The sequence below is a fragment of the Octopus bimaculoides genome, chromosome 9, assembly GCF_046866305.1.
Source record: "Octopus bimaculoides isolate indiv1 chromosome 9, ASM4686630v1, whole genome shotgun sequence".
NCBI lineage: Eukaryota > Metazoa > Mollusca > Cephalopoda > Octopoda > Octopodidae > Octopus > Octopus bimaculoides.
In genome coordinates this window covers 28646679-28659178 of record NC_142936.1, presented here as the reverse complement: position 1 = coordinate 28659178, position 12500 = coordinate 28646679, and the positions used below count along the sequence as shown (strand labels likewise).

At 34.7% G+C, this 12500-nt stretch overlaps 1 protein-coding gene across 8 annotated transcripts in view; it reads right to left on the bottom strand.

Moving 5' to 3' along the window:
- The window catches only part of LOC106877599 (putative G protein-coupled receptor CG31760), a 1070704-nt gene that overhangs the window by 177171 nt on the left and 881033 nt on the right, over positions 1-12500 (bottom strand). For all 8 annotated transcript variants that reach the window (XR_016243082.1, XM_089357298.1, XM_089357297.1 and 5 more), the window contains one exon: positions 10455-10578. Coding sequence is in view for 7 of the 8 variants with exons in the window: in XM_089357298.1 (XP_089213424.1) it covers positions 10455-10578 (124 nt within the window). In the remaining variant the exon portion in view is untranslated. The remainder of the gene's footprint in view (positions 1-10454; positions 10579-12500) is intronic.

Here is a 12500-nt window from a genome sequence, read left to right as displayed (position 1 = left end):
GTTATGCCAAGGTTTCGCAGCTTGTGACATATCAAACCATGATCAACTTTGTCAAAGGCTTTTGCAAAGTCGAGATATATCACACCAACATTTGAATGGTCAAGTAGCTGCTTCAGGACCCAGTCATAATGCTGCAGGAGCTGCGTGAGGCAGCTTCTACCTGGACGGAAACCATGCTGGGTCTCATTCAGCAAGTCATTTTCTTCTAGGAACGCAATCAATCTCTTTCTGACAATTCGTTCCATGACTTTGCTAATATGTGAAGTCAGAGAGATGGGCCTGTAGTTCCCAGCCTCTGCTCTGCTTCCGCCTTTATGGATAGGACATATGGTGCCTTCCTTCAGCTTTTTGGGAAGTTTACCATTTGCAAGGAAACTCTGGAAGAGTATCCGGAGTGGTCCTGCTAATTCTTGTTTACATGACTTTAAGAGGACAGCCGGGAAACCATCGGGGCCAGTTGCCGAATTTAAGCTCATTTCATTTATGGCAGCTATTACATCTTCCTCTTCAATGTCAATGTAGGTAATGGATGCAGTCTTTTTCTGCTGAGTGCTATTGTCAAAGAAATCATATATATCATATATATATATATACATATATACATATATATATATATATATATATATATATATATATATATATATATATATATATATATATATATATATATATATATACATATATATATATATATATATATATATATATGTATATATGTATATATATATATATATATATATATATATGTATATATGTATATATATATATATATATATATATGTATGTATGTATGTATGTATGTATATATATGTATGCATGTATGTATATATACGTATTGTTTCAATTATATCTTTATACACGCACATACACACATAAAAAACTAGCACACCATCGGTTATAACAATCACAAGTATCCAAAACTTCTTCACCACTCTTCCAACTTCATTCTTCGTCTTAAAATAAAGGATTTCGTCTACTTGGACTAGATGTCGTACCATTGCATGGCTGTCTTTCTGCTAATATTGCTGATGGAGATGCAGCATGTCACTGGACATGTAAAGTCCATGATTATGTGAAAAAGTGTGAAGACCGTCAATTGACTTTCTTCCATAAAAGTATTAAAAAATTATTTGGAAATTATAAACAGAACCGAATGATAGATTCGGACTGTCTGTATTTTAAAAACCAGAAAGTGTGTGTGGGAGACTTTTTTCATAATCATATCAATTCAATTATGCAGAACGAAAAACATTTGTATGTATGTATGTGTGTATGTGTATGTTTGTGTTTGTATGTGTGTATGTGTGTGCATGTGTGTTTGTGTGTATGTATGTGCAATGAGTAGTTTCCAGCTATCAAATTACACCCACAACTCTCGTATGTAGTAGATGACATTTTCCCAATGTATCACGCAGATAGAACCTGAAACCTCATAAACATGGTTGCGCATTCAGAATAGGATTTTTGAAAGAAGAGAATTAGGATTTTAGCGGCACAACAATCGGATCTTAAAATCAGGTCATAGGCTCTGTTGACTGTCGGTTTAGACTTTTACCAAAATTCATCGTTTATTCATTACCGAGTTTATTAAAGCAGAATCTTAAGAGAATAAACAAACAATATTCAAAGTTGAACTCAACGCTCCACTAATCGAATTAACACTTTTGACGAATGCGTTTATATTAAGATTTGAATGAAGTAAAATGTGTGAGATTTGATTTTTTTCTTTTCTTTTCTTTTTCATTTTCAGGAAGGAAATACTGTCAAAAGTTGCTTTGTTTTATTACAAATTATCGATCAGAGAACGAACTCAGTAACACATTAAAGGATAGAGAGAAAAAATGGAATAATGAACTCTTTAAACCAAATATGTACAGCTGTGCTATCTAACTAAATGTATTATTATGTTTGGTTATAGTTTATATCAAAAGCTGACAAATATAACCAGAAGCTATCCATCGTGTTTGTTATAGCTTGTTAATACAGTTTATTTTTTATTGTTATCATTTGTCGAATAACTTACGGCAATTGATGATCTCTAGTTAACATTTGCTGACAACGATAGCCACAAATGAATGAAGAAATGTTGAAATGGCAACAGAATAACAACACACAGTGTGTCTGTGTGTGGAGAAAAACAAACAAATTAATAGAAGCATAAACAAGCATTAAGATGAATAGAAAAAATCGTAAAAAGGAGCATAAACATAAATAAATAAATAAAAATGAATAAACGTATCGATAAGAAGTGAGTGAAGAGAAGTGAGGAATGCAATATGGTGAATTTTGATAAGAGAAAAATAAACAAACAATGTAATCGATAACGACTTTAAAAGACAAAATGTATGTAATGATTCGATTGTTGAAAGAGGAAATAAGAAATATTTAAAGCAATAACATCTCAATATAAAACAAACAACAAACAATTGGCAACAACATCGTGAGTTGGCAGTAAAAGTAACTACAGCAGTTGTAGGAATAAGAAACTATAAATAAAAAATACCAATATCATCACGGATACACATTAAATTGCGTATCTTTTTATTTTTAGCCTCAACTAATCATACATCATTAATGTAAGTTTTAAACCTTTCGCCGGAAACTCTGAATGTTGTAACATCAAATGTTGCTTGAAACTATAACTTTATTAATAACAACTTTCATATCCTTTCTCTTTAAATGCCATTTCCATCTATAGTTTCATCAGTACATTCTCCCATTACACAGGACAATATGCTTTATGCTAACTGATATCTGAGACTTGTCTTTGACTAACTTGGAAGGTGCTGTGTTCAAAATCACATTAGTTTCTGTTTATCACAAACAATGGTTTAGTTCTACGATATACCATCATATTATTTTGATAATGACTGTGAAAATGTAAACGGTTACAACTTAACTAATACACATTTAGGTGACGTATTTGTTACAGCTATTCTCGAAAATATTTGCTCCATCAGTTCTAGCTTTGGAATTACAGCATATATTCAATGGACTACACTGAGTGCTGCGCATAATCTTTAATTTCGGAGTTTAAAACATTTTTTGACAACTATTAGGTAGACAACCACTCTGAATTAACAGAGGACATTAATACCTCAGTATTAATTAGCATGGGTGTAACGTGACCATCAAGATTTATTACAGCTGGGGATATAAGCTAAGCGAACTATTTCTTCGGGATATATCGACATTGGACAATAGGTGATAGGGAACGTAAGATATACACTTGATGGTAGATTTCTGGTTGAAACTTCACTAGGATTATCCTGGCTGTTGTCGTTCCAGTAAATCATATAAAAGAAACTTCATAAACAGTAGTTTGATTCACGAAATTTACAACTTTAATGTTTAGATTTGAATTTAGAAATTGCATGAGTAATCTGAAAAATGCTCTGTGGTTTGTTGGTTTGTGCTTTTGTATTAATGAAAAATATTTTCATTCTGGTGTTATTGTACTATTTTCTGACAGAAAATGTGCAGTTAGGTTATGTGTTCTGTTTATAAGTTTCTTTATATAATTATGTAGCTATCCGTTCTGTAACCAAGATGCATTTGTTTTAGTATATATTATTTGTAATAAATAGGTACTTTTGGTTGAGTGCTGGATCTTTTATAACAATGTCGGTGAAGTTGCTGCAATGCTCTATGTTGTAGTCTACTAATCTATTAGTGTACCCAGTAATTAACTAATGTTTGTTCCGCAAAATCCACATATTTGTGACGTGAACCCCTTCACCATATAGCCACACATGCACTAGTGTAATTTCTTTTTATAATTAAGATTTTTAACATACCGAACTTCAAATAAAACCTTTGTACGCGGTGGTATCAAAAATTTCACGAGCTAGTTCTGCAGTGTGCCAACGGATGCTAGTACCTTCGTGTATGCTGTAGTCTGCGATTTTATCATGGACAGGAAGTTGGAACAAAAAGCCAACGTGAAATTTAGCGTCAAACTCGAGAAATCTGCTAAAGACATTAAGCATGCTTTGGAAGCTTACGGCGACGAGGCAATGGGTTGTACGCAATGTTTCAAGTAGCACAGGTGCTTCAACAGCGGAAGAACGTCCCTGGAAGGCGATAAGCCATCTGGAAGACCTTCAACGAGCGTCAAACCCGGAAATGTGGAGAAAATTCATCAGCTTGGCCATGAGAATCATTGGAGGACAATCAATGACATTGCTGATGTTGGTGTGTCGCACGAAAACGTGCAGGCAATCCTAACCTCTGAATTGAACATGCAAAGTGTCTTTGCCAAGTTTGTCCCCCGTCTGCTGACCACTGAGCAGAAAGAGCATCGCGGCGAAGTCTGTCAAGATCTCCGTTTGCGTGCCGCTGGGGATAGCTACATCCTTCATGTCGAGGATCATCACCGGTGACAAGAGTTGGGTCTATGGGTACGACCGTGAGTCGAAGCAGCTGTCGTCACAATAGAAGAGCCCTTCATCTCCACGACCGAATAAGGCACGACAGAACTGCAGCTCAATCAAGAACATGATCACCTTTCTTTTCGACGTTCGCGGTATTGTGCATGGAGAATTTGCACCTTGGGGCCAGACCGTCGTTCGAGAGTTTTGAAGTGTTTCAGGGAGGACATTCAGCGAAGGTGACAGGATGTGTGGAGCACGAAGAATTGGCTTCTTCCCGACGACAATGTACTCTGTCACCGAGCTCTCCTCAATCGCGAGTTACTCGCCAAAAACAACATAATATCGCTTCCGCACCCACCCTATTCACCAGATTCAAAACCTACGGGTTTCCATCTCTTCCCCAAGATGAAAATGCAGCTCAAAAGTCGCCGTTTTAATACCGTTGTCGAGATCAAGAGCGAATCGCAGGTCCTCGATGCACTTACGGAAAACGACTTCCAAGCTGGATTCTAAAAGTGGCAGGAACACTGGAACCGATGTATTGCTGCGCAAGGTGAAAATTGCGAAGGAGATGATGTTACAACTTTAGCAAATATATAATTTTTATTAAACATAACTGGTCCCTAAACATTTGACACCGCCTTGTATGTTGCTACTTGATGCATATTTCTCAACGTTGTGTGTTTGTATATGTTTTAGAAATACGGTGGAAATAAATAAATAAACTATCACAGGAATATTCTTTGTATCTTGGAACGAACTCGCAACCAATGTACATGGATCTTGTCATCAGCAATCGGATTGAATTATTGAATAGTAATTTGATCAGAATGTGTTGAGAACTTTAAACTTGATCTAAGATCTTCAGTTTTGATTCTTATTGGTAGTTCTTTCCTTTCTGAAGACGTCACACTTAATAATGAAATAATAACACACTGAATGTCGATATCTGATGTAATGTATATTGCATAATTGTATAATGTAAAGTTGTAAAATATTGTGTATAGTTTGTGAGTTTATTAAGAGGCTATGTTGTTTGCATCTGGCGAGCGAATCTGCGGGTTTCTATTCAGAGATGTTTCCCATTTGCATACATATTTATGTGTGTGCCTTTGTGTATGTATGTGTACCTCCCTACCGCTTGACAACCGGTGTTGGTTGTGTTTGCGTCACGTAACTTAGCTGTACGCCAAAGACACACACACATAGATATTTATATATACGACAAGGTGCTTCCAGTTTTCATCAACCAAACTTTCTCACAAGGCTTTGGTCAGCCCGAGGCTATAGTAGAAGACACTTGCCTAATATGCTTTCTAAAAATTATCTATTACTTATAAAAGCTCGTTATTTTATTATTTAGCTCAATATCACAGTGGTCAACAATTATTTTTGTGATTAAAGAGATTCTAACTTCCACAAGTCCGTCTCTTTTAAAGACGAAGTGTAACCAGAACAGTGGCTTCTAACAATATTCATGTGACAGCTTAGATTGTGCCAGGTAATAGTTAGGTGTGTCATGAAAGTGTAATTTTAAACAAAACAATATCAGAAATGATATCAAGAGTGTAGTGAGACAGAACGGTGAAGTTAGAGAAACTTTGGAAATACTGATGTTGAATTACTGATGTATCCTTCCAGGGACACAGCAGTATTGAATAGAATAATACGAACAGTTGACCAAATGGTTCGGTTTTGCAGATCACTATCTCTGGTTGTTGTAGCTATCTTAACGAGCCTAAAATGTTTAGTAATTTCAGAAGAAAACATCTTTGCACTATTACAGTTCCGTATTTCTTTGTGCTTTCAAAATCCTCCAGTTATTGAACTAACCGCAACATCTCACATATTTTAACAGTATTCTTCAGCTTGTCTCGGACGTTTTACATTTCTTTATCGATTTAATAGATTTCAGATAATATATATGTGCGCAATATTGCCATCAATTATGTAGAAATGCTGACACGTCTATCAGAACCATTTATTGTCTCTAAAACTTAATGTCATTTTCATGCCAATAATCTTCCATATTGAATTAAAAGACATTATCAGTAAACTGAAGGACTGTGAACGGCATTAAAAGCGATAAATATTGAAGTGAGAGAATTAATTAAAGACAAGGAAACGTTATTATGATAAACAATGGAAGTAATTTTATTCATCTCTGCAACCTTTTATATTACGCTGAAAGCAAATATAATAGATAGAGTGAGAAACTTTCTGAACGAACAATATTTATTAATTGACCAGGCTTTCAGAAATGAAAAACAGATGTTGTGTGGATGCTATATCAACATACCAAGCTATAGAAATTATCGGAAGGCCAAAGAATAAACCGCGTAAATATTTCAATTTACCCTATGACTTCATTTACAACAAATTGATAGGTCGTTTCTATATCAAAATTGAAATCTAAATTTATAATACATGGTGATTGCTTGAGAATTTGTGGCAAGAGATTTCATTATATTTTTTATGCCCTCATTGGAAATACAGGTAACCATTTTGAAGAGAATAAACACACTTAAATGAATATCAGTTTGTGTCTGTGTTTAAATGTACGTATTATAGCCAGTTGGTGTTTAGAAAGAAAGAAACAAGAGAGATAATTGATATCATAGACATCTAATTATATCAAGTGCAGCAATTTAATTGAAATGTTAATGAACTGTAATAAAATACCAGAACACATGCTTTAATACTTTAGTTTCAGCCAATTTTATATGCACATTTAAATCATTTTAGGGTCTCCCTTATCCATTTATGTCATGAACAGTCTGCAGTTTAATTCACTGAATTTAAACTAATTTCAATGCAAATATTAGGTTTACAATCGTCCAGAAATCAGCAGTAGACCATAAAGACATGAGTATTAAAAAGAAATGTTGCATTCGCGGTCCAGTATTTTAGATTTGCTCACGGAACAGTTATCTACCCTGTGAGGATATATAAATGTGCTTTTCACACAGCTACAATAGTCTAAACTCTTATTTCTAGCAACAACTTTGCTTTTAGCACCCACAGTCACAATTAGTGATGACTAAACTTTTTCTATATGGTTTTGTATTGTGGCTAGCTGCTTACATTAATTTTTAGTACACAAACACACACACACATACATACATATATATATATATATATATATATATATATATATATATATATATATATATATATATATATATGTGTGTGTGTGTGTGTGTTAATAAAACCTAAAACAAGGTGCTTTATCCATGGCCAGGAGGAATTGATATCGTCAGACGGTATCCAACGTTCATCAGGTGTTTCGATATTGAACCGTAACACCTTCCCGTTGGTGGGTCAACAGAGGTGACCGAGTCAGTGCTCCTCATCTCCTCCTGGCTTCCAGCTCTCTCCTCTCTTACTCCAAAGCCAACAAGAGACTCTTTCAGGTGCCTCTCCCATCCTGCGCACAACCGCTCTTCGCTCCTTATCTCTCATTCCAGTTGTTGTAAGAATCCTCCATATTGACTGAGCAGGAAGTCCCCTACAGCCAACCTCGACAGGAAAAAACCATACCTGCCATCCCTTCTCCCTGCAATCCTGCAGAAGGCTATCATATCTGGCACGCTTCCGTTCATGAGACTCATCACAACCCTCTTCCTACGGGACCGTTAATTCAATTACGATAATTAAACTGCACATATACACTTGCATACACATTGATATATTTTTCTTTTTCTTTTTCGTCTCTCTCACCATTAGTATTGTTGATATCATTATTTCTCTCGTTCACAACCTGGTTTGTAAATTACCCGATTTCCCTTATTGCCCCATCTATGCTCTCTAATTGTATCTTATTTTTATTTTATTTTATTTTTATCTCATTTTACTTCATCTTATTAAACCTTTTTGATGTCCTTCAAAAGATTCCTTACTGATGAGAATGACAATGCATAAATTAAATTTAAAATTTAATTTTAATTTTTATTCCTAATTTAAATTTTTTATTTTCAATTATAGTTATAATCACTATGATTTAAATTTATTATTACATTTTTGCATTGTTTTTCGAAACGTACATATGCATTAAATCCAGTTTTATAATAAATCTATTTCTGTTTCCACATCTTTTCTCTATTTTTTAATACTTGTTTATGGTATATCCCTATACCTATAACGAATCTCTTCATATATATATATATATATATATATATATATATATATATATATATATATATATATATATATATATATATATATATATATATATACATACATATATACATATATACATACACATATATATATACATATGTGTTTATGTGTGTGTGTGAGTGTGTGTATATGTATATCTATCTATTTATCTATCTATACGTAATTTGACGTACTAAAAGCGTTCACAGAAATAAATACACACCTCTCAAGTCGCCTTGTACACATAAATTTTAACAACCAGCCTGAGACACGCACGCATAGGATAAGAGGGATAAGAGGGAATCAAAGGACTGTTTTATATGTTGTATAACTAATATCAAAAGCACGTTTATAAAACTCCAACTGTCCCTTAAAATCTATTTCTTCACGCATTATCTTTCTTAACAACCAACTTCATACTAAAATGGACAGAAACACACGCGCGTGCTCACGCATACATTTTGACTTGGTTACCTCAAAATATTATCACATACACAAGGAAAATCACACAGCATAGAACAGTAGAGCTACAATAATAACGACTAAAACACGTATCTGTGCACGCACCAATGTCAGAACTTGTTACAAACACTGCCACTTATATTAGATAAAGCAATCCTTCTGCACCAAAATTCAACTTACATACGGACATACACGTTCGCTTACTAGAGTATGTGATGCCAATGACGTCTGGCTACGCGGTGAATTTTAAACATGTGCGTATGGGAATTATGTTCCTTTGATTATGTATTTCCGGCTCCTACACTGCACGCCGTGGAAAGATGAAACAGATGGAACTCTCCGAATGGTCGTATGCTAATACGTGAAGCTATATATCGTTTCTTAAATCAATGCCAATCAATCAATGAATCGCTCAATCAATCAATCAATCAATCAATCAATCAATCAATCATTCAATCAGTCAGTCAGTCAGTCAGTCAGCCAGTCAGTCAGTCAGTCTGTCTGTCTGTCTGTCTGTCTGTCTGTCTGTCTGTCTATGTGTGTTAATGTAAATGCCTCTAAATATATTAATATATATTTGATGGATTCTTTGTCAGTAAAATAAAACGTTAATCATGTTCTATGGACACGGATATATCTCTTGAGGCCTGCTGGTGCTTTGCAATCGTTTGGAAAATTAAACAAGTTGAGAACTCAGTGTGCTTGAGTGCTTGTGAATCATTTACTATGTGTTTTCTTGAGTGGACAGCAAGGCCTGCTTCGTGCCATAAAACGACAATGACAAGTGGTTTCCATTTAGAGGAGCAGCGTTTTGCCTGCGTGCCTTCATGCTTGCAGTAAGTTGGTCCCGATGTTGGAGTCGACTTTGTTCAAATCTTTGAGCTGAGGAGAAGCAAGTCCGGCACGAGGTCCTGTGTTCTGATCTTTTGTATTCCCATTAAGAAAAGGGAATGTTGCATCGCTTCAGATTGTCCTTGAAGCTCAAGAGTGACCTTCCAATGAGCCTCCTGTTGGGAATTGGCCAAAGAGAAGTTAGTTGCTTCGGAATTCTGATATCACTCATTTGGGTATGTATGTATATATATATATATATATATATATATATATATATATATATATATATATATATATATATATATATATATATATCTGTATATCTATCTGTCTATGTATGCACACGCAAATGAGCACATAAGTGCAAATCAAGGTGGAAAAATAGTACTCGAATACCAAAGTAATGTACTTTATATTAAAGCAGAAAAATTGTCATATATATATATGCGAAAATACTGAGAGAAAGAGAGAGAGAGAGAGAGAGAGAGAGAGAGAGAGAGAGAGAGAGAGAGAGAGAGAGAGAGAGAGAGAGAGAGTGAGTGAGTTAGTGAGAAAGCAGGAAAATGGAGTATATAGAAAGTGTTTGGGTAGGACGTGATAGTGTCAATCATTCCTAAACCCTCTTACCTTGGTAGTTTCCGTTCGACATCGGTGAGAACCGGCAAATACATTTGTTTCTTTAGAACCGTCTGTCTGAGGACATTGGTTGATGTCTACTTTTTCCAAATCTATATCAATGCCGCTTGTGCCTCTGTAATAATAATCAGTACAAAATTTATAAAATTATAACAATAAATATACTTTAGAAGTTCGCATTTCTATAGAACAGTAGCCAGGACATAATAAGTCTGATATCATCTTCATGACAAATATTATTCAACATAATCACACTACTAAATGACTGTAAGAATGTAGTAAAGAAATTGTCTGAAAAGCTTTAGAATTACGAAGAGGTAACCGTTGTATTAAAAAGAACATGATTGTTGTATCTCATTTTGAAAGAAGCAGTTTATGTTCAAAGGTATTATCTTTTTTAGTCTCCGGCAACGCTCCAAGTCCCAAGTATGGCTTCTTGATCTCATTTTGGCTAAAGATTTCTTTTAGAAATTATGATCATCACTGTATCCTGTTCAGCTGTCTATGCAGACATCTCAGCCTCTTTCAGATTGCACATGTCAATACCATATGTGAAAAGTTATTGGTTTCAAATTTTGGTACAAGGCCAACAGGGTTTGGGGGCAGGGGTAAGTCAATTGCGTCGATCCCAGTGCTCAACTGGTACCTATTTTATTGATCCCTGAAAAGTTGAAAGGTAAAGTTGACCTCGGCTGAATTTGAACTTAGAACGTAAAGACAGACAGAATGCCGCTAAGCATTTTTCCTACAGTGGTAAAGTTTCTGCCAGATTGCCGCCTTAATATGAAGAGTTATTGAAGGAGTAAATTAAAAGATTTGCGAGGTGTCAAGTTAGGAGATAATAGTAAGGTTGGTTTTTATCTAGTTCTTAAAATGTATATTAAACTTCAGAAAAGAATATGAATTGGAGATAATGGTTGAAATACATTCATGTCAATATAGAAACCTTCAGTGGTTTTTCGGTAGAAACTAGAAATAGTACGGCAAGAAATTTAAAGTTTAAGATGTGAAAATTGAAAACATCAGCAAAAACGTGGAACGACATAATTCTAACTTAATCTCGACTGTTTTCTGTATATATTGAGTCGTAATTGAACTGTCGTCAAACGATAAATACATTAGGGGATTACACAACATGAAAACATTTGACCATCTACACAACTATAAATAGACAGCCAGCTAGCAGTCTTGTTTCAATTCTAAATATAAAAAATGTCATTGTCTCCCGACTCCAACAAAAAGTTATCTTAGAATGCTTATCATTCAATACCCAACCACCAAAAAAAAAAAAGAAAAAAAGTTAAAAATGAAAAGTTCTATGTAGTTTAAAAATGACTGAATTTGATATGAAAAAATACCGCCATCAAAATGGAGTCTTATAAAATATAGTTGTACGTACATCTCAGGCAACGATCGGACTTGGACGTATGTATGTATTGGAAAACATCCCAAAAACTACAACTGTGTGCGTGTGTACACACACGCACACACACACACACACACACACGCACGCACACACACACACACACACACACACACACACACACACACACACACACACACACACACACACACACGCACACATTACTTATATAAACTCGAGTTGTATCTCTTTCACTAATTACTTTGAACAGGGAAGATATTAGAGTCCCTGTAGTCATCAAACACACGTACAGCGATTGATGCTTCAATTTTTTTTCGAAACAAGAACTAAAATTTAAATATTAAAATATTTGAATAATTGTATGTGCAAGTCCTTAAGTTTAGATATATTTTAAGTTCATAACGTAATCGTTTATTCCTTTGCCACTTTGTCATCCAATTTTCATATTACTGCTCTGTACGCGACTAACGCATATATTGTATTCTATGCTCGGTTATTAGTCTTGCAATGCGCAAGCAAAATATTGAGACGATATATTTTAATATTTAGAAATAGATATATCGTTAATAAATTAGATACATAGATATACTACCTCAAATAATTAGTCAACCAGGACCAAAAGTAAGCTAGGAAAAGTTTTACCACCCGGATTG